At 44.5% G+C, this 23805-nt stretch overlaps 1 protein-coding gene across 6 annotated transcripts in view; it reads left to right on the forward strand.

Annotated features, from left to right (window-relative positions):
• Positions 1 to 23805, forward strand: part of arhgap12b (Rho GTPase activating protein 12b) — an 84595-nt gene that overhangs the window by 43706 nt on the left and 17084 nt on the right. For 4 of the 6 annotated variants that reach the window (XM_061713156.1, XM_061713157.1, XM_061713159.1 and 1 more), the window contains exons 3-7: positions 16084 to 16359; positions 19355 to 19495; positions 19577 to 19657; positions 20892 to 21014; positions 22943 to 23017. In XM_061713156.1, the coding sequence (XP_061569140.1) occupies positions 16084 to 16359; positions 19355 to 19495; positions 19577 to 19657; positions 20892 to 21014; positions 22943 to 23017 (696 nt within the window). The remainder of the gene's footprint in view (positions 1 to 16083; positions 16360 to 19354; positions 19496 to 19576; positions 19658 to 20891; positions 21015 to 22942; positions 23018 to 23805) is intronic. The other 2 variants (XM_061713158.1, XM_061713161.1) reach the window with 1 other exon arrangement.

Consider the following 23805-nt stretch of genomic DNA (forward strand, 5'->3'; position numbering starts at 1 on the left):
TTTGAGTCCCTTCTGACTAAAGAGTTATTCAGAGTGATTCTGGGATTTATCTACATCAGCCAGCAACAATGTTCTGATATTAACCCGTTAAATGTGTCCCAAAACCACAAATTAACTATAGAATAGTAGTCACGGTTCCAGATGTTCGGCTCTGCAGCGAGATCAGATACTTTGGACGACCAGCGATAATGGTTCCGGTTCCGGTCTGGAAACCCCAGCTTGGCATAAGCAGAACCTCGTCTTCCTTGTTGGGATGGTATGGGCTGGTGCACAACGCTAATGCTCGTCGGCACCGACGCCCTTAGTTTTAACAGCATCTGTGTGTGTTTCCGATGCTGGTTTAAGATCTGAATGAGAAACAGCTATCTGAATGCTACTTTTTTTCTATTTCTTTTATTCCACTTTATTTCATTCGTTAAAAGAAAAACAAAACAGTTCAATATAATTACAACAAATCTCTTTCCTTGAATGAAAGGGAACAGAAAGAAGACTAAGCTTATTTTATCTGTCCCTTTTTCCTAAGAAATCAAATTTCAATTAATGTAATAATAAAAAACAAATTACGCAATTTAAAACAAAAACACTTTCCAATAAACGTAATAAAAAAAAAAAAAAAAAAACTACAACAAAGTTAGAAAATAACACAAAATAGCTGTCGTCAAACACAGATAGTCGTATTCTTTTTTGATTCAAAGGAAAAAAAATATGACAATGGTGCTAAAAAGAGAGAGAGAAAAAAAGAAAACCCACCTAACTTAACAATTATCATGATATTTCTTCATCAAACTGGCTTTTATTATTCTTTTAAATGTAACCAAACGGCTCTGTTCAGAAACTTAAAGCTACTTTCATTCACTAAACTGACCACTGGTGTTCAGCTGTATCAGACATGTGGCACAAATGACGTTAGCCGTCAATTCACCTTTTGAACCAACTTGTCCTTTTGTGAAATTGCTGTTTGTTTGGTTGTTGTTTCTTTTTTAATGAATAAATGAGTGGCCTGACAGAAGACACTAGTTGGAAAAGCGATTGTGCAGCAGCGCGGCCGCTACAGTCTGCACATAAATACGCCTGTGAGGAGAGTTGAGTGCATCGAGCTTCCAGCAGGAAATATTTGACATAGCTGCAGAATAATTAGTGGCGTGGCTGCCCATAAAAAGCTGTGTGCGCTCAGGCCGAAGGCACCTGACGACTCCACGGAGCTGGAGATGAAGACCAGTGGGAGGGCCACAGGTGTTTACGATGTACAGGCGGGGCCTCGTCACACAAATCACTACTGACCCTTAACAGCTCACGCATGCTTTCACTTCTGCTCTGTAAATGCGCTAGCTCTCTTATTTATTTATTTAGACAAAAGTAGGGCTGGGGATCGATTCAAATGTCAAGAATCGATTCTTAAGATTCAGAATCGATTATCAAGATCTGATTCCGATATTGATTTGGGTTAGTGTTATTAAAACAGTTTTTTGAGCGGTTGCATGAATTATGACTGTAGTTCTGCAACATATTACTAGTATTATATTGAGATTCAACAGCAAGTATTGGCAGCTAATGATGCTGTAAGGACCAATCAGCTCCCAGAATGCTGATAGAACTGCTTTCAGAAACATCGTGGGGCAGAATTACCAAACAGATCCAGGGCAGCAATCATTCTGTTTTAATTTTTTCCATTTTCGGTCTATTTCGGTTTTTAATTTTTGAGAATTAGTTTTTTTTAGCATTTTATGCAAATGTAACCCTAAGACAGTATATAAATTAATGAAATATAGACAATTTATGTGATTTATAACTGAAAACTTTAATCTTTTCATACCTTTAAACATATTTAAAGGCAAAAACATGGCACCAGTTATTCTCGTGTCCAACAAAACATTCCTTTTTTGGGCATAAACAAAAAAATACCAAAACTTGTAATGTAATGATGAAAAAAAATCCATCTTTAGACATATGAATCGATTTTTAGGAATTAATAGGAGAATCGATTTAGAATCGGAAAATCGATTTTTTTCCACACAGGCCTACACAAAAGAAGCTGTGAGCATTGACTTGGTGACATAATTAATCAATCGAGGAATGGCTTCACTTGTTTTAAAGGGAGGAGGCTGTCAGACGAGGAGATGCTCACTCGCCTTCGTGAAGGGACTTGTTTCTGGCTCCAAAAAGAAGCCAAATTGTGATGTGTTGCCCCAGATCTGATGTTTACCTCCCCTACTGTTCTTAATCCCCCACAGAGGCACGTTTGTAGTGTAGGACGCGTGACGCAGTACATCAGACTGCATGTTGGCCAACAACGTGCACATGGGACTGAACAAGGCTGCAGGCTTCCCCCAGCCTCAGAATCCACCCCCTCAGTCTCGCTCATTAACATTTCAGGAGCAGGACCTGATTGGAAAGCGGCGAGCGGCACAGTAAACACCTTCTGTTCCTTGTTCTGAAGCAATTAGAGATCGGAGATGTCGGTTGAATGGTTTGTGAAAGCATCTAAAGCGATGCCTAGCAGGTCCTGTTGACACAGACGCGTCAGATTGACTGACACTTGCTGTTGTTTTCCGCACAATTAAACCATTCTGTGGTCTGAAGCTCCTTTGTCTGTCGTACTGAAAGCAGCAGCTTTGTGTATTAGCCTCGTTAATATCCAACAAGCTTCCAGAGCGTTATCACAGCCAGGACGTCTTTCCACGGGCGCAGACTGACATTTCAGCCCGGCGCTTTCGGCTAAGGACCAAAAGGTTAATTGCTTGCAACTCTGTCAGCTCTGCCCGACTCACTGATCCGTGAAATGAAAAGTAGCCGTCGTGATTCTCACTTTCATTTCAAGTTTTCTTAGATCATCTCTGCTGACCCATTTATGTCTCGGATGCATCTGTTAGTTCGTGGAAAGGCTTCTTTCTCTCGTGGTGCACAATCCCACCCCGGGCTTTGTCCCCGAGCTTATGTTGTCGCCGATGCATGTCAGGGAGGGGTCGTGAAGTACCACAGATGTGATGCTGGGAGAAGCTGGCGAATCCAGCCCCGCGGCCAGCGCTGCGGAAATGTAGGTTAATCTGCATCATCATCATCATCATCGTTGTTGCCATCAGACCTGGAGCATCGCAGGGGGGCTGAGGGAGGGGAGTGGGCTAAATAGGATAAGCGTGTCATTGTCAGAACAGGCAGCAGAAGTGAAGCGTGTGTGTAGACGTGAGGTTTGAACAGAGGCGGGAGATGAAGAGGTCAGTGGAGGAAGACGAGAGAGCTGAGGACAAAAGAACAGAGGGACAGGATCAATGCGGTCTTTCTCAGGTGGAGCGCCTTCTCCTCCCCCCCTCCCCCTCCAAGCTCGCGGCCTGGCTTCAAACAAGCCGTGGGACCGTTTGATTGGCTGGGTGTCTCCATGGCCACGGATGCAGATCCCTCCGTCGCCCCCCCCGCCACACTTCCTTTAGCCCACTTTTGTCTAATTCAATTACAAAATCACATTATGTAACGGTGGAAGAAGTGAGCGGCGTGCACGCTTTGAGGCGCGACAATGTCACAGGAGGGAAAGACCCATTTGATAAACTAAAGGCAGAAAAATTATTTCAAACCTGCGGCGCTGACGAGGAAGTCCTATGTGTGCAGATTGTGGTCAGATAGGAAGTCAGCTTAAGATGAAATCAGTCGAGGTCTGACTAACGCCCTCACTTTTATCAAGCTGTGCAACACGTCCTGTACCGGCAGAGACCTGTAGAGTCCTGTACCAGCGAAGAGAGAGTCCTGTACCAGCAAAGTCCTGTCTCTAGCAAAGAGAGAGTCCTGTACCAGCAAAGAGAGAGTCCTGTCTCTAGCAAAGAGAGAGTCCTGTACCAGCAAAGAGAGAGTCCTGTACCAGCAAAGAGAGAGTCCTGTACCAGCAAAGTCCTGTCTCTAGCAAAGAGAGAGTCCTGTACCAGCAGAGTCCTGTCTCTAGCAAAGAGAGAGTCCTGTACCGGCAGAGTCCTGTCTCTAGCAAAGAGAGAGTCCTGTACCGGCAGAGTCCTGTACCGGCAGAGTCCTGTACCGGCAGAGTCCTGTATCGGCAGAGTCCTGTACCGGCAGAGTCCTGTCTCTAGCAAAGAGAGTCCTGTACCAGCAAAGTCCTGTCTCTAGCAAAGAGAGAGTCCTGTACCAGCAAAGAGAGAGTCCTGTACCAGCAAAGTCCTGTCTGTAGCAAAGAGAGAGTCCTGTACCAGCAAAGTCCTGTCTGTAGCAAAGAGAGAGTCCTGTACCAGCAAAGTCCTGTCTGTAGCAAAGAGAGAGTCCTGTACCAGCAAAGTCCTGTCTGTAGCAAAGAGAGAGTCCTGTACCAGCAAAGAGAGAGTCCTGTACCAGCAAAGAGAGAGTCCTGTACCAGCAAAGTCCTGTCTGTAGCAAAGAGAGAGTCCTGTACCAGCAAAGTCCTGTCTGTAGCAAAGAGAGAGTCCTGTACCAGCAAAGTCCTGTCTGTAGCAAAGAGAGAGTCCTGTACCAGCAAAGAGAGAGTCCTGTACCAGCAAAGAGAGAGTCCTGTACCAGCAAAGAGAGAGTCCTGTACCAGCAAAGTCCTGTACCAGCAAAGTCCTGTCTCTAGCAAAGAGAGAGTCCTGTACCAGCAAAGAGAGAGTCCTGTACCAGCAAAGAGAGAGTCCTGTACCAGCAAAGTCCTGTCTGTAGCAAAGAGAGAGTCCTGTACCAGCAAAGTCCTGTCTGTAGCAAAGAGAGAGTCCTGTACCAGCAAAGAGAGAGTCCTGTACCAGCAAAGTCCTGTCCGTAGCAAAGAGATAGTCCTGTACCGGCAGAGTCCTGTCTCTAGCAAAGAGAGAGTCCTGTACCGGCAGAGTCCTGTCTCTAGCAAAGAGAGAGTCCTGTACCGGCAGAGTCCTGTCTCTAGCAAAGAGAGAGTCCTGTACCGGTAGAGTCATGTCTCTAGTACAGAGGAAAGGTCGACTGAAGCAGGTGTAGAAACGGACTAAAGCACCAGTTTAATTGAAGGAAAGAATAAAACAGTCAGCTGTGACGCCCGCTTGCCAGTTTCTGTGGGTTGTTGAAGCTTTCATCTTTACACAGCGACTTCTCTTTCTTTTCATTTGGACAAAGAAGTGCAACATTGTGAATATCTTCAAAGGAAAGGGAGGAGGGGGGGGCAGTTTTGTCTGAAATCTACAGACAGTCATCTTGGGGAAGAACGTTGGCGGCAGAGCAATAGGGGTTGTTTTTGTTTGGTGTTTGGTGAGGAGGGCGTGACAGGAGACAAGCAAACAGAGTTCTACCCAGGGGTTCGGCCCAGTTGGGCTCCAGGTGGTGCATTCTGGGACGGCGTAAGCCCTGATCCGGACGACACCTTCCCTGCCAGGTGGGATTAACTATGTCTGCGACATGACGGTTCAGCTCGTGCACCATGAGACAAACAACACAAGATGAGACAGATACCAGGGCATGAGTAAGCAGTCGGGCCGGCACCAGCGCAGGCGTATCCACCCCCTCGCTTCCCGTCTGCGGCCCGTGGTGCTGCCCAAATCAAATCAGGCCAATGAAATTTGTCAGTGATTGCACCACTTTAGCTGTTATGAGCTTGTGTTTTTCTACGTCTGACCCTTCAGGAAGCACCGGTCCGGCTGCTCCGGTGACCTCCTGCAACCGGGATCTCGAGTAGGGCTGGGGATCGATTCAAATGTCAAGAATCGATTCGATTCCGATTCTTAAGATTCCGAATCGATTATCAAGATTTGATTTGATCCGATTCGATTCCGATATTGATTTGGGTTACTGTTATTAAAACTGTTTTTTGAGCTGTTGCATGAATTATATGACTGTAGTTATGCAACATGTTGATACTAGTATTATATTGAGATTAAACAGCAAGTATTGGCAGCTAATGATGCTGTAAGGACCAATCACCTCCCAGAATGCTGATAGAACTGCTTTCAGAAACATTGTGGGGCAGAATTACCAAACAGATCCAGGGAGGAAACAGAGACGTATGAAATTGGTTTTATTTTTTCCCACATTCCAGTTTTATTCTTTTCCATTTCCGGTCTTTTTCTGGTTTTTAATTTTTGAGAATTTGGTTTTTAGCATTTTATGCAAATGCAACCCCAAGACAGAATATAAAGTAATGAAATATGGACAATTTCTGCAATTATAACCTTTAATACCTTTAAACATATTTAAAGGCAAAAACATGGCACGAGTTATTCTTGTGTCAAAAAAAAAAATCGATATTTAGACATATGAATCCATTTTTAGGAATTAATGTGAGAATAGATTTAGAATCAGAAAATCAATGTTTTCAACACAGGCCTGAGGCCACAGGCTTGAGTGCTCACATTTAATTTTTCTTGGTTGCGTCTCGTCTTTTCCACCGTGGTAATACGAAGGGACAAACCTCCGTCCACCAGTCGCCAGGCTGCAGCGTTTCCACTACTTGCTTTGGTACCCTGAAAAGTGCAATGGACCGGTGATTGTGCTGCACTTTCCAGCCTCTGGCATGAAAAGTGCACCGTACCAGCTCACACACGTGGCAGCGCTCACCTGTCTCATGTTGTACACGCAGGTCTCTTTTCTTGGCCTTGCAATGTGATGATTCACACTCTGCAGACGTAGTTGGATGTGGATGAATCAGTGTAATGTGTCGCAGCGGCATCACTCCTACCAAGGTTTAAAATGCAATTCTGCTGGATGCGTTTGTGTCGTCTCTGTGCAGCCTGCTGCAAAGATCACAGAGATGGAGATGCTGCAGGGTGGGTTACCATGTGCGCAGTGATGGGGGCCCCTCCCCTCCCGCTCTGCTCTCCTCATGGCTGCATAGACACTGTCAGCAGCAAGGCAGCACTGCTGCTCACTGCCCTGCTGCAAGGGCGCCCCCTGGTGGAGATGGTGTGGAAGCTCCGGCCGGCTCAGAGCCATCCGTCTGAGCTGCCCTCGCACTGACCCCCAACGCTGTCCCTGCAGAATGGTTTATGGGTTAGTTTACAGCCGGGCTCCGGTGATTGCTCGCTGAAACGCGAGTCCGATTCATCACGGCCATGAAGGCTGTTGCTGCTGTGAAGGAGGACAAACCAGCATCCCTCATCCACACCTCCACACCTCCAGCCCAGAGCTCAGCTCAGTCTTTAGGTGGAAGTGGCAATTTCACATCTAGCGGTATCCAGCCGTACGACATCCAGGTTGTTCATCACCAGGACAAAGTGGATAGTGTGTTTGCACCATTTTACGAAGGAATCCTTCATTGGAGAGTTAGAATAGAATATAATAGAAAGCTTTTATAGAGGGTCTGCATTGACGTCACTTCCCCACTGGACCACGGCCCCTTACTCACACTGAGTGGCAAAAACAGCTGCAACTAGTGGAGAAGACGGGATAACAGCTGATTATCGGCTTAAATTAAAAGGCAGTTGGACTTGACAGTGACCCGTACAGTTACCCCAAGAACCAGTGGTCCATGGACATTAATATTTGGTACAGTTACCAAGAACCAGTGGTCCATGGACATTAATATTTGGTACAGTTACCAAGAACCAGTGGTCCATGGACATTAATATTTGGTACAGTTACCAAGAACCAGTGGTCCATGGACATTAATATTTGGTACAGTTACCAAGAACCAGTGGTCCATGGACATTAATATTTGGTACAGTTACCAAGAACCAGTGGTCCATGGACATTAATATGTGGTACAGTTACCAAGAACCAGTGGTCCATGGACATTAATATTTGGTACAGTTACCCCAAGAACCAGTGGTCCATGGACATTAATATTTGGTACAGTTACCCCAAGAACCAGTGGTCCATGGACATTAATATTTGGTACAGTTACCAAGAACCAGTGGTCCATGGACTTTAATATTTGGTACAGTTACCAAGAACCAGTGGTCCATGACATTAATATTTGGTACAGTTACCAAGAACCAGTGGTCCATGGACATTAATATTTGGTACAGTTACCAAGAACCAGTGGTCCATGGACATTAATATTTGGCCACGAATCCAGTTTCCTGATATTTATATGTACTTAATTTATACGCCGGGGAAATACACGAAGCAAAGCTTGAAGGCTTACAAAAGTCTTGACGCTTGGTCCGACTTCAAGGCAGGATTTGTTGTAGAAATTAAAGTGATGAAGACACCGAACTTTATGATTTGACCGTTTAACGTTAGATACCCAAAAATCCAACATTACCTGATACAAAATGAGAACCACAAATCCACGTTTCGGTGCCTGGAATCCAGTTGTTTCTGTGAATTGCAGTGATCCATTTGTCTCTCTTAAGCTTATTTTTCGGCAGTCTGTAAAACGATAACTCTGATTTCTTGCTAAATCTACGAGAACAGTCGATTGCAGAACAGCTCTTTCCCATTTTAGATGTTTTCCAGTTGCTCAAACTGAAAGTTTACACTGACACTCAGTCTTTCTGACACTCAGTCTTTCTGACACTCAGTCTTTCTGACACTCAGTCTTTCTGACACTCAGTCTTTCTGACACTCAGTCTTTCTGACACTCAGTCTTTCTGACACTCAGTCTTTCTGACACTCAGTCTTTCTGACACTCAGTCTTTCTGACACTCAGTCTTTCTGACACTCAGTCTTTTTGATACTCCCACTGTGAAGTCGCATCTGTGACGTGATGCACATTCCCTCTATTGTCATTATAATAATATAATGAGATTAAGCAGCAGCTCCATAAAAGTGCACCCATGTAAAAGGATATGTAAAAAAAAAAAAAAAAAAAGAAACAGACAATATAAATATATATACACTATAAAAAGGAATGAGTGAAAGAATATTGCACAGTATGATGTAGCTTATTGGTTCAGAAAGTTCACAGCTTTGGGGAGGAAGGTGTCCCTGAGTCTGTCTGTTCTGGCCCGTATGGACCTGAAGCACCTGCCAGAGGGCCAGAGGTCAAAGCTCAGGTGGGATAAGACACGTTTCCAGGTCTTAAATCTCCGTGCATCCCCTTTAATTGTGAACATGTCCAATGATTTCCTCTGAAAATGTCCACGGGATAGAAGGAACAATCCCCCGACCCGGAGGTGCAGGAAACTAGGAAAGTGTTCTTGAGCTGCTGCTGAAGCTCATTGGCCGTGCTCAGCATTGTTGCTAAGAGACCAACGTTATTGACACAGGAAGTGAAGAAGCGGGGAGACTATTTAGCCAATCAGATTGCAGAACACGATGCACAATGTAAATCCGTGAAGGAGCGAGACGTGAAAGGTGAACCGCATTCTAGCCAGGGATTACTGTATATACATGTATATATGGAACCATGAACCTACAGGGACTGATGCTGCTCTCAGCCCCTAAAACCCCCTCCTGTCTTCGGCTCTGACTTCATCAGTGCTCATCCGTTAAGGTTGCAGATGTGTGCACGGCTGCAGCAGGTCCTTCACCTGTAAAAACCTCTGGGCTGACTGAAACCTGCCGGTCACATGATCGGTCACATGATCTGCCAGTGCCCAGCGAGACTAGGGTCGCCAACTCCCTGAAAAATAAATAAGGGACACCTCATCAACCCGATTGCCTTCACCTTTCCTGGCGTGGTGAATTTTTTTTGCCTCTTTTTTTTGTGAGTGAAACGATTTTTTAACTATATGACTCGAACCTGAATTGAATTAGATGCATATTTTTGAATGCCATGAACACATGGAAAACAAATTATTATCCAGCAATTCACTTTAATACAAAATAACAAAATGAACTGAATAAAATAAGTATCTTTCTTAAACAGAAACCTGTCCTGATTAACTTAAAATTGTATAAATGAATATAAAACAATAGAAAGAAAGCAGAACATCCATTCTGTAATAGTGCACATTTTTTGTGCAATAACAAAAGTGCAAACAGAAAGTCTGTAGAAAACATATTTGTGCCTCAAAGGCCATGACTGTAGAATACAGTTGTAGTAAAACAAACAATAACTTATGAACTCAACAGCTCAATGACATTTTCCATTGGCATTTTATTACTATTTTCTGACTCTCACAGTAATACGGGACAAAGTGCGTCCCTTTTCAGCTTAAGTTAATAAGTACGGGACGATTCCGTTTTTCAAGGGACGGTTTGGCAACCCTAAGCGAGACTCAAACATGCAGAAACGCTGATAGGGGAAGCTTTTTCAGAGCGTTTCAGTACAATTTCCTGTTGTGTCAGAGGAGCTTGCCCGTCGTGCGTGTGTGGTGAAAGGATCCTGTTCCCCTTGGCCTGTGTCACGGTCAGCTCTAGCTTCTCCTGCTGCGTCTGGGCTGCAGAGAGCAGGACGGGTCCTGCGTGGAGGGACGGGGGAAACAGTCCTGTCGTGGTTGACGGCCGTCGGTCGCCGCCATGCGACGTGCTCTTAGCGTGTTCAGGGGTTACAGGAGAGCCGGGGAGGATGACGACGACGTGTTTGTCTGCAGCTCTGGATTTCAGGTGACCAGCGGGAACCCTGCTAGTTGTGCTGGATACTTACTGGGTGCTCTGACTGAGATTCAGATTCAGATTCAGATTACTTTGTTGTAAGTGCTAGGAATGGGCGATATTTTACCGTTCTAGTGTTCTAGGAGTGTTTATTTCGAATATGAATCATATTAAAAAAAACGTTCACGATATACCGTCAAAAAAATTCCCCACCGTAAGAATTTGTCATCTCGCGGTAAAAACGATAAATTCCCGTTGATGACGTTTTTGTGTAAAGCTGATTTATGGTTCTGCGTTAAATCGATGCAGAGCCTACACCGTAGGCATACAGGACTGTCTCAGAAAATTAGAATATTGTGATTTTGTGTAATGCAATTACAAAAACAAAAATGTCATACATTCTGGATTCATTACAAATCAACTGAAATATTGCACGGCTTTTATTATTTTAATATATCTGATTATGGTTTACAGCTTAAGAAAACTCAAATATCCTATCTCAAAAAATTTGAATATTCTGGGAATCTTAATCTTAAACTGTAAACCATAATCAGCCATATTAAAATAATAAAAGGCTTGCAATATTTCAGTTGATTTGTAATGAATCCAGAATGTATGACATTTTAGTTTTTTTAATTGCTTTACAGAAAATAAAGAATTTTATCACAATATTCTAATTTTCTGAGACAGTCCTGTAGTATCTTATTTGTGGCATGTTCCAACCACAGATTAATTTGCACATTTTATTTATATTAGAAGAGGTCAGGACTGATTGGATTTTATTTGCAGTGAACTTTTATTTATTTGTCCTGTTTCTTTATTTACCAGGTTGTATTTTTTTCTACTTTTTAATTTTATAAGCTAAGATAACTTGAAGGACAATGGTACTTTTGCTGTTTGCACCGTTATACTGTTTAAGCCCTGCAGTTTGAATAAATGTTCAATCTGTTCTTACATTTCAAACTTGTTTCATTTGAGTCATTCCAGTTTTGCAGTACAGGTGTAACTCATTTAATTGGTTTTTATTAATTCAATTTAATTGGTGTAGTTTAGTAGCATTCAGTATTCTTTTAGAGCAGTGTTTTGGCTCCAAAGACTGAATGTGGTGATAGATTTATAGTTACAAAGGTGGAGTTGAATTGGTATTTTTTATATCGTCATTTTTATCGTTATCGGGATAAATGCCAGAAATTATCGTGATAATTTTTTTAGTCCATACCGCCCATCCCTGGGTGCTCTGGCTGCTGCTCTGGGTGCTCTGGCAACCCGCAGCCTCCTTTGTTTCCTGAAATCTGTTCATCTAGATTCCAGCTTCCATTTATAGCACCTTAACTTCCGCCTGACGGCCTGAAGTGTCGGTAACGGCGTCCTGCCAGGGAGACGCTTCATGTGGACCTCAATGAAATATTTAGAGGAGCTGCTCTGCTGCCGCTCTGGCCACGCGTCACGCCGCCTCGCCATATGCTGCACGCTGCACGTGTGTTTATAACAATCTGCTTTAATTTCAGCTCATTTCAAGAAGGCTGTTAGTCATTACTTCTTCTTTCTTCTGCTTTCTTGGTTTCTTAAGTTTAACCTCTGAAACTGGATGTATTGGATACGTGACCGAGACCTTTGGACCCCCCCCCCCCCCGCTCACTGTACAGTGAATAGGCAATAGTACGGAAGAGTATTAGGGCCAGGCAGGAGAAAAAATATTTGAGAGGTGAAGATTTTTTTTTATTGTGCACTTGGAGAAAAAAGTCCAAATGTCAAGAAAAAAGTCGAAATGTCGAGATTAATGTTGAAATGCAATTTCGAGAAAAAAGTCAAAATTTCGCCTTTTTTCTCAACATTTCAACTTTATTCATCAAATTTTGACTTTTTTTCTCAACATTTCAATTTTTTTCTCGACATTTCGGCTTTTTTCTCAGAGTGCATAATGAAAAAAAAATTTTCCACCTCTAAAATATTATTTTTATTTTTCTCTTGCCTGGCCCTAATACTCTTATGTACAATAGACAAATGACAGCTCTTATTAACATATATACAATTACAAGTGAAAGGTGCAACAGTATGAGGTACAGTAGACATGATTATAGAAAGGTGCATTAGTACAGCATATGAGTGTGGTTGTTATTAGTATTATTATTATTATTGCACAGTGATTGATTACTCTGAGTGATGAGAGTTCATCAGAGCAACAGCTCGGGGGAAGAAGTTAGCAGCATTTGGTGGTAAACAGCAATAACAAGCGCTTGGTTAGGTGCAGATCTGCTGAGTCGTGGTATTTCAGACCAGCTCATGTTTGTACGGCGGCGAGTTTCACCTTCAGCAACTTCAGATTTCAATCATCTTTTTATAGCCACTAATTTGATGTTGTTGCAACACAAAATAACCAAAATACCCTTTCAAGTGCCCCCCCCCTCCCTGTAGAGGCAGCATGAGATGAAGTGATTGTGACTGGTATGCCTGGCAACACTGGACCTTTGTCTCCGTGCACAGTAACGGGCTCTGTGTCCACAATGATCTCTAAATAAGAAGCGTGTTACTTTTGCAAAGTCTGCTGGGATAATTGCAGCAGCGTGTTTCTGGGTCTGATCTGGATCCAGACCCCCTCTCGGTCTTGAGTTTGGGTTCTGGTGTGGACGGTGTCACGCTGCCGTGGACTGGACTGGACTGGGGGGGGGGTTTGGGGTAACTGGAAACAGCAGCCTGCTGCTGCTCAGGCCCCGGCTCGATCCCGGCATGTGTGCAGGATATTAAAGGATGAGTTACGGGGAAAACATTCCTGTTATTCCAGGAACGACAGGAAGTCCCATCTGTGTGCTGAACGCAGTTCAGATCCTCCGAGCCGAGCTCTGTTTCACCGCCACATTCTTCACCTGGGAGCAACGGGGGGGGGGGGGGGGTGCTACCCCCACCTCCTTCCCTGTGTGTGTGTGTGTGTGTGTGTGTGTGTGTGTGTGTGTGTGTGTGTGTGTGTGTGTGTGTGTGTGTGTGTGTGTGTGTGTGTGTGTGTGTGTGTGTGTGTGTGTGTGTGCGTGTGTGTCTCTGGTGAGCTACGAGGCTGGCATCAGTTTAAGACACGGCTCCAAAAATCCCTCACATAGTTTTCACAATATGGGAAGCGTTAAACGCTCCGAGCCGTAGCCATGGCAACGCAGCGTTCTGCTGTTCGTGGAGTGACCTCCCGCCACTGACAGGCTTTAAAAAACCAGCCCAGATACTGTTTTTGGTCAGGAAGAGCCCCGATACCGGGGCGGGGGGGCTTCTGTCATTTTACAGATAACCTTCCAGGATTATAATCCCGAGCTGGGATACCAAACCGGTTGTTGTTTGTTGTGTTGAATCCCCCTCTTGTTACGCGGTGTAAGCCGTGTTTATGGCAGTCCTGGGGCCTCATTTATAAAAGAGTGTGTAGGATTCATACTAAAAGTGCACGTAAACCCAAAAGCCGAAAATGGCGGGCGCAAAAAAAAAATCCTGATTTATAAAACCGTGTGCACGCACACTTGCACGCAATGTTCTCTTTATAAATCCCAGTCCAGCTGGAAGGTTGTGCAGGTGAATTCGCCTCATATCCCGCCCTCTACACGCCCACTTTCTACCATAAATGGGCAATGCAAACTACGCCATGGCTGAGCATGCGCTGGGGCTTCCTGCAGTCTGTTTCTGCGTTGGGATGAATGAGACGTGTCGAGCCGGTGTCCTACCTCGGCGAGGTTTCCTACCTCGGCAGAAAATACTACCTGCTGTTAAATCGTCTATTTGCATGAAAAAGCCTTTGAAAAAAAAGAAACTGAGATAAAAGGGGATCGTAGGGTAGTATGTTCTGCCGAGGTAGGACACCTGCTTGGGTGTACATGAATCTATAAGTCTGATATGTGATGACATTAAAAGTATGACATGAATCTGGCTTCATTTCACCACCTCACCGTCTGCGTCGCCAGTTCCCCAGATCTTCAAAATGTTTGTGCGCGAGGGTCAGGGTTGGAGTAGAGATACACACATTTTTCGGTTAGTTTTTTCTTTTTAAATCCCAACCTTTGTGTAGAAGGTGGCGTGCACATCTTTCAAGCCCTGTTTTGTGCGCAAAACAGACAGATATGTGATCGTACAGTAGTGCACAACAGTAGTGGAACATATCAGAGCCGGGCTGGGGGGGGGGGGGCTATGACCGGGCCCTTTTGCAGCCTGGAGCATCTCGTCTCTCGTCTCAGCATCTCACCTCCCCGGGAGCTGCTGAGTCCCTATTATCATCACTACAGCCGAGACACAGAGAAGGAAATAAGTTCGGAGGCCGGGTTACTATATCAGCAATTTACCACAAACTCCCATGTTCTTACTGCCAGTGTGAGTCTGTGTTTGATAGAACTGTAGCTACCTGTAAACCTGCTCCCTGACCAGGATGCACAACTTTAGGTTCTTCTCCCACAGGAGGAGTGTGAAAATCTCAGCACACAATATTATACAATGATTTATACCTAATATGAACCAATATGCCACAAAAAAAAATAAAAAAATCTTGCGGGCGGGCCCCATTGGGCCCCGGGCCAGGGGAGTACCGCCCCTGGTGCACACTGCCGCTGCCTGAGATCATCTGGGCCGAGGAGCCGTCAGATCTGGACTGATCCGGGAGGAACGTGTCTGTCAGCCACATGTGGCAGCCGGGGGGACGGAGCGGCTCCTGCAGGCGGGGCAGGGGGGTGCTGGCTGCAGGCCTCACTCCCATCTTTACAGCCGGAAGCGTTTCCATGACTCCCTCTGGTTATGGGACTGATGGAAGGTTACAGAGTCCTCACAGTCCTGCAGCTCAAATAAGAGGAAATAAACCTTTACACCAGTGATCATCAACTGGCGGCCCACGGGTTCAGGATATGAATCCTTGAAATGTGTATGTTTAGTGTTGTGTTGACGGCGCAGATTATATTCTTTTGCAACAGCAACAGTTTTGTTGCAAATGAGGCAAACAAGGTTGGCATGATAAATGCTACTTTTCAGTCCAGTCATCGTTAAAGGATCTGTTTTCCACACTTTGAGAGCCATTTTACCTGTTAAGAGGCCTTTTCCTATCACATCCGTGGTGTTTGTTTTTCAAGTGCTCTATAAATAAAGTTGACTTAATTGAGATGAGGCAAAATCTCTATCACTCCTGTTGGATGATTGTGGTTTAGGTGATAGGAGACTGACTCATAAAGGCTAAAAATGCCTTCAGTTATGGAATGAAATTGGGAAAAAAATATAAAAAATAAACATCAAATAATAATGTTATGCCAAAATGTGATTTTTATTTAATTTTTACTTGAGGGTCGGGCCCCCAAGGTGACTGTCCGGTAGGGGTGTAACAATATATCGTGCCATGAAATTTCGCGATACAAAAACGTCACAATACGTGTCGTGGAGGTGACAAACTATAGCTGATATTGGGTTATTAATATTAATATATTGTGTTTATAAAGCATTACAAACTGTAACAATAGGGCAAATGCACAGTATTGTTTTGTATTTTGTGTCTTTCAAATAAAAGACCATTTTTTCCAGTCATATGTTCCTCATTCAAGGTTGTTAAAAAAATACTGCTATAATATCGTATCGTTATCGTGACCTCAATATCGTGTATTGTACCGTATCGTGAGATTAGTGTATCGTTAAAATTCTGTCAAATTCTGTCAAATATAGTTGTTACCCCTACTTTACATGGTCTGACCTCGCTCTCCTCTTCTCCTCCAGACCACGTCCCCCACCGGGCAGGGCCAGCGCTCCGACTCTCCCGTCTACACCAACCTGCAGGAGCTGAAGATCTCCCAGTCCAGCCTGCCGCCCGTGCCCTCGGGCTCGCCGCTGCACGTGCTGGGCGACTGGCAGACCCACAAGGACCTGAGCGGCCGGCACTTCTACTACAACCGGGCCACCGGGGAGAGGACCTGGAAGCCGCCGCGCACCCGGGACGCCGGCGGCAGCGTCAGCAGCCTCCGGGGGGACAGCCAGGGCACGGCGGAGAGCGAGGTGAGCAGAGGAGGATTAAGGTAGTCATGGGCCCCTACGCTATTTTGTTTCTCGGCCCCCCTTATGCATCATGTTCTCCCAGAAAAAAGTAATTTTGTGCGTGCGTGCGTGCGTGCGTGCGTGCGTGCGTGCGTGCGTGCGTGCGTGCGTGCGTGCGTGCGTGCGTGCGTGCGTGCGTGCGTGCGTGCGTGCGTGCGTGCGTGCGTGCGTGCGTGCGTGCGTGCGTGCGTGCGTGCGTGCGTGCGTGCGTGCGTGCGTGCGTGCGTGCGTGCGTGCGGCAGAAATGTAACAGAACTGCAGCCCAGTAAATAAACACAACTTACTTTCACAGGGCTCTCTTTCTTGTTTTCCTGGATGAGAAGTCTTTGATGAGGCTGGTAAAATCCAGTTTTCTAAGAATATCACTCTCAATGCTCATCAAAGACAGGAGATTGAGTCTGTTTTGGCCCATTGTGGATCTCAGTTTATTCTTCACAAATTTTGAAAATGAACGCTCCCCACTGGCATTGGTAACAGGTAAAGTCAAAAAGAGTCTGTTGCTCTGAACCTGTCACGGCCCGACTGCTCACAGTCCGGTTCAGTTGCACCAGTGACCCACCAGACTTAGAATACCATGTTAGCTTTGGAATCTTCATTAACAATTGCTTGTCTCTTTTTTCTTTCTCCCCCTGCACTTGTTTCTGAGCGCCACTGAGTTTTCTTGTCAGACATTTTGCAGCTGTAAAGCCTGATTTATGGTTCTGCGTTAAATCGACGCAGAGCCTACGGCGTAGGCTCTGCGTCGATTTAACGCAGAACCATAAATCAGGCTTTAGATTGACAGGCGACAGCATTGTGATGGAAGAATGACAAATCAAACCAATGAGCTGATTGGATAGAAGTGACTCATGTTTGCCCAATCAGTGCTTCTTTTATACCATTGTAGTGTCTTTACATTTAAAAAAAAATAGTCTGACCAATCCAAGGGCCCCTCCACACGTGGGGCCCCTAGGCTGCAGTCTAGGGAAGCCTGTGCATTAATCCGCGCATGGAGGTGAGGGCTGCACCGCACCACGCATGTGGTGACAGTGCCGTGCACCTCTGAGGGTTTCACATGCACTTGAGGTTCCTGGCTGTCGGCAAGCCAGCGGCTTTCATGTGGGGAAATGGAGGCTTCCTGTTAGGTCGGCTTGTTCTGCTAAATCACCCGCCACTCGCCCCACGTGGCCGCCGCTGCAGAGCCTGAGAGACGCTGTGCAATGCTGTCAGTTTTATGTTGTTAATGTACCAGAATAATTACTCAAATACACAAATATAGTTGACTTTTCTGTATGAAACTGAGAGTAATCACCAGTGTTGTGCAAGTTCCCACTTCTCAAAGTTCAGTTCACATGGTTTAAAAATGAATAGTTTATTTTATTTTGTTTATTGTTGGCTTCGTCTCGAACCACAACAAATCACCATCAAATTAAAACCGTCAAAATATCAAAAAAAGCAAAACAATTTAACAGTCTCATCTAGAAATAAAGAACAACAGCAAAATAATGTGTTGGAGAGGCAACAGGAGGAAGCAGAACGCTGATTTAGTCCTGTCCCTTCCTCACAATATCAGATCATATGCCATAGAAAATATATTAAAAAAAAAATTCACGTTCAAACAATAGTTCATAGTTCACCATTTTCATTTTGAACTAGTTCAAATTCAGTTTATTTCAATATTTTTAGGTGAGAAGTACGAATGAAACCCCCCCTATCCTAAAACTGTTCACTACAATCATGTTTTGTCCTAGTGGCTTTTCAACTTTCCTCAGAGACTCTAAATCTCCAACAATGTAGTCCATTATCAGTGTTTCTACCTGTTGCAGGTAAATCCTCCCCCTGAAGGAGCAGCAGTGACTGGGGTCGTTTGGGGCTGTTGGGTCTTCTTGCTCTTTCCTGATCACTTTGTTTGATTGTCAAGGACTTGCAGATATTTTCTCACACTGGATGGATGCTTTAACTCCACATGACGTTTACAATGTGAAGTTGACGAGGCAGACGCTCAGACTTGTTTTCTCAGGGCAGGTGGACGTAATTTTCACAGAAAGGTTAGATTGTTACCGTCGGACTCTTTGGGAGACGATGTGTAAAATTCCTGCAGATAATGATAAGCGGATCATCATCTGCGTCTGCATCGTCTCTCTCTTCCCTGGTCATGTAAAGATGAACCGGGCTCGGGCCGCCATTGCCATGGAGCTGGTGCCCGTTGTTACGCTAGTGTGCACTGCATTGTGGGTAATGTAATGTGAAGTCGTCGTCTCGTCGAGTATTTTAAATGTGCCGCCCGCTGGTGAAATGAGAAGGAGGATTATTCTGTAATAATTGGACCTAAACAGTGAAGCTGAAACTCACATAATCTGAACAGTTCAAATTCCAGTTTGTGATCTGTAGAATGAACAAATGTAAATGTACTTTATTCATATAGCCCTTTACAGCCACTTCTAGGTGAGCCAAAGTTCTTTACAGAATCAAGCATACAGAAATACAACATACAATCATAAGACAGAGCAAAAAAATAAATGTCACCACACTACTGGGTATTAAAATCCATTCTAAATAAATAGTTTTAAGCCTTGGTTTAAAAAGGCCCAGGTCAGAGACGACAACAACATGTTCACGTTCAAGTTCTTTAGTTGCAAATATGTTGCGTTCAGTTCAGCGTTCTCACAGAAATGTGTGGAGTTCATTGAGTTCATTTGAACTCGTTCATGCACAACACTGGTCATCACAAATGTGGTTCCTCTTTGACGGGAAAGTTTCTACATCAGAAACACTTAACTTTCTAGTTTTGAGTTTTCTGTGTTTTTATAAAGCTGAATAATAATTTAAAAGCTATAAAGAAGTACAAATACAATACAAATAAGTACATATTATTGACACAACGTGCTGCGAATAGAGTGGGCTGTGTGTTCATGTATGAGGCATGTGAATAACCGACGGGGTCCGTCCCCCTCTCGTCCCCCTCTCGTCCCCCCAGCCCCCGTCCTCGGAGGACAACTGCCACAGCACCCACTCCAGCCAGTCGGACAGCCAGTACGGGTCTCCCCCCCGGGGCTGGTCGGAGGAGCTGGACGAGCACGGACACACACTCTACGTGTGCGAGTACACGCAGGAGAAGGTGAGGACCGTCACCTCAGGGGTCTGTGTGGGTCTGTGTGTGTCCTATTGCTCAGAGGTGACCGGTGTCTTGTGTCTGCAGTGGATAAAACACGTGGACGAACAGGGACGGCCGTACTACTACAGCTCTGACGGGTCCCGGTCCGAGTGGGAGCTGCCAAAGGTGAGGTCACCTTCCAGTTTTGGTTCTAGTCTAGTCTTTGGTTCAAGCTATCATAGTGTTTATTAGTTTTAGTCACATTCATTCTCCTCTCGTGTCTCAAGTTTCAGTCGACTAAACGTCTGAGCATTTTAGTCTTGTTTTAGTCATCACAGAATCTTCCAGAACCATTTTAGTCTCGTTTTAGTCAAAGATTGTATTTAGCCAAACCCATTTTACAATTCAAACAAGGCTATCTTATTATTAGGGCCCGAGCACTGACAGTACGAAGGCCCTATTGTATCCGTAGCAAGGAGGGCCTTTTTTCCCCCTAAACGTGCCCCAAAAGTCACCAAATTTTTTACGCAAGCCAGGCCTGACAAAGAATTTGATATTTAATGGTTTGCATGAATGGGCGTGGCCTAATGGCTCAACAGCGCCCCCTAGAAAACTTTGTGCCTCAAGCCCCACAATACGGTTTGACGTACATGCACGAAAATCAGTACACACCTGTATCATGTTACAACTTAAAGAAAAGTCTCTTGGCGCCATGGCTGAAACCCAACAGGAAGTCGGCCATTTTGAATTAATCATGTAATTTTGGCACAATTTATGCCATTTCTTCGACCGTAACGTGCACCCAGGTGTGTTATACATCAAAACGTGCGTGTCCATCCTGCGACAATGCGCATTACTTTTCTCAGTCAAAAGCGTTACCGTGGCGACGCTAGACGCCATAAAGCGCGCCCTCCCTTCATCTGATTGGTCCATGTTTGATAATTCCTATTTTCTGCAATAACTTTTGAATGGTTTCACATACAGAGTCGTGGGTGGTGTCATCGGACATGGTTTTGAGTCCTTGAACATAATTGGTGCAAATTATCCCCGCCCCTACTTCTGATTGACTGACCGAAAGCAACTTTAGTTAACAGCAGCCGTTTGTGGGCAGCGCCGCCCGGCCTCACGTCATCTCACCCCCCAGCGTTTGGCTTACGGCGGTAAGGGGATGACGGAGGGAGGAGGGGAGGGGAGGGACTATTCCTGGCTCCTAATCTGGAGCATTAGCAGATCAGATCAGAGTCTCCACTCTGCTGTTAGGGAGCAGCCGGGCGGAGCAGCCTGACCCGCTCATGCCTGCAGAGAGCAGCCCTGCCCCATGCTCCGCTGGGCAGCTAAAGGGGGGGTAAGGAGGAGCAGGACCCCCACATCCTCTCCCCCGTCTCCTCCAGTGGTGTAAACGTGTCCTGTCTCTCCGCAGTACAACGTCTCCCCTCAGCCCAGCGAGCTTCCCAAGAGCCGCAGCCTGGAGAGGAAGCAGCAGGACCCCATCGTGCTCACCAAGTGGAGGCACAGCACCTACGTCCTGGACCTCAACGACAAGGTAGGAGGCCCGGCGGGGGGGTGGGGCTCAGCCGGGGAGGGCGGTGGCCCCGCCGGGGGGGCCCCCCCGCCAGGAGGTGACGGGGGAGAGGCAGGCGTTCGTGGGCCGCTGTTTTCTGGCGGGACGCATAATCCCGGGATGTCATTCGGAGAAAGGAGGAAGCTTTTTTTTTTCTTTTTTTTTTTTCACACAAATATCCGGAAGCGTATTGCATTCACTTGAGAAAAAATAAATCTGTTTTTCTGAATGAATGAGATAATTATTTAGAATTCTGAGAAAAATTTGAATGAAAAAAAAATAAATCTGCTCTAACCACAAAGTCCTGAGGTTTCTGCGCAAAGTGGACAAACTAATAACAAAACCATCTATATAACTTAAAGACAAGAGTATCTCCTAATGTTTCAAACCAAAAGCAAAATAAAACTGGATTAAACTGGACAGGAACATGTTTGCTTCCATGAAATCCAGCTCTCAAGTTTCTTGCAAGTTGTGAGGAATCTGGTTAATTCAGAAAAACTTTTTTTTTTTTTTTAATTAAAACCTTTCTCAGAATTCTGAGATAATTAACTTAATTAATTTTTTGAATGCAATACGCAAACAAAAAAACAGAAGAAAAAATTCACATTAGGAAAATATATATAAAAAAAAAACAAGAAGAAGAAATATGTGTGAGGAGGTTAGAAGCGTACATATAGGCTTATATGAAAACCACACCCAAACAATATACTAAAGTTAAGATATTAACAAATATAAAAATCACAATTACATATTAAATACACAAACTGAACATTTCCTTTAAAGAAAAAAGTGGAAAAAAGGCTTTCTGGACGTTTGTTTTTTATTCAGCTACAGTTAAGATGTGTTCAGGAAGTAGTTATGAAGTGGTGAATTGTGGGTAACTGCGGCGGTTTTGTTGCAGTTGTTCAGACTCAAGTGGTTAGCTTTGGAGTTTCCTCTCTCTCTGTATCCAATCCAATTTCATTTTTTAAGCACGTTTAAAACAACCACAGCTGACCAAAGTGCTGTACAGAATAAACAACAAGACAAAACAGAATACAGAGAAAACAGAATAAAAGGATAAAATAAAGTCAACTGTCTTGCTAAGTGTTAAAAGCAGTGTGCGAAATACCCATCCATATTCGGGGGGCTCCCTAACTCGCGTTTTTTTTTTTTTTTTTAAACAGTGTGGCCCTATACAATAAACCAATACAATGAGCCTATGACAAATACACGCACACTTTTAACAATTTTAGATGCACGTTGTTTTACTAACAGGAGGCAAAATTGTGCATTACGATGCAGAATGTTATTTCCAAATTAAATCCGATGATTAAAATAAATAAAAGACATTAATTGGCACCACACTGGTGCACTTAATGAATAAATGCCAGGTACAGGACACTGGCGCACGACCAGTGCATTGCAGAAATGAATAAACAAATAAAATAGGCTAATGTATTTTTTTAGATAAATACAAAAAAAATACAATGAAAATGAATTGTGCATTCAAATAACAGTAATAACAACAAATGCCACTATCGGAGACGTGCAATCAGTGCACTTAAACAGATCCTCAGCCTGCACAATGATGACTGGTTATTTAACATTATGTAACCATCCAGGAAATTATGTTTTAACACAGCTGTGTGAACACATTCACAAACTCCACTGATAACAGGTCATCACGCAAAATCAGCTCCTCTCCAATCAGGGCTCACGAGTCTGATTCCCTCTGCGTCTTTAACCATACATGATACTCTACTAACGATTCACCCAATCAAACATGTCTGCCTTGGTTGTTGTGATGCCAATGCCTGTTCTTCCTCTCAACGTTCATCCTCTCATCAGCTGGATAACATTAACACTAACCTGTGACTGCTCTCTGGTTCTTCTCCATTCTCCCCTCACTAACCTCCTCTCGTTGGCAGGAGTGTGCTTCGGCGCCCAAGCAGAGCCCTCCAGACTCTGACTCCTGCCCCTCATCTCCTAAACTCCCCTCCACCGTTAGTATTCCTGCTCACACGCATCACATCCTCCATCTCTCACTCTCACCTGCACACATGCATCTCTGCTCACCTCTCTGTTCTAAACAACCATTCTGCTGCATGCTGCATCCCACATGTGGACCTGCTCCGGTCTAATGGCACTTTTCCACTTGTAACTACTCGTCTACTCATCTCAACTCAGCCAGGTTTCTTTTCCATAACAATTCATCACCTGGAGCAGAAGTAGGAGGTTGGAGTGAAGCTGCTGTGACGTATTTGATTGTGTATCTAAATGAAGAAGACAACAACACTAAAGATGTAGAACCTGGAGGAGATGATAGATGTGCTGCTGGGTCTGTGGCTTGTGTTTGATATCAAGTTAAAAATGAGAGTGAGAGAAACTTCAAGCAGCGATGCTTTTTAATTTTTTTTTGTTTGTCTCGGCACTGCTGAAAAGTTGGTAGCAGCTATGAAGAGACAGAGCTCCTGGTGGATCTGGTCGTTCCTTATCTCCGTCTAGATCCCTTTTTAATTCTCTCCTCAGCACCAGGTTTATGAACATCTGCACCTCAGAGTTGGATCATGAAACAGACTTTTGCTGCCATTGATGTTGAATAAAATGAACAAGAATCCGTCAGAGTCTCTTTCTCTGATTTCCTCCTCCTGACTCAGACGTCTGACTCCAACCCCCCGACCAATCGGTGTCCTGTAATGTGATGATGTCAGATACAGCCGACTCAGCAGCTTAGAACCTCAGCAGAATAGTTACAGAAAAGTATCTACTAGACCCCTGGTGGAAAAGCGCA

The sequence above is a fragment of the Cololabis saira genome, chromosome 22, assembly GCF_033807715.1.
Source record: "Cololabis saira isolate AMF1-May2022 chromosome 22, fColSai1.1, whole genome shotgun sequence".
NCBI classification, from domain to species: Eukaryota; Metazoa; Chordata; class Actinopteri; order Beloniformes; family Belonidae; genus Cololabis; species Cololabis saira.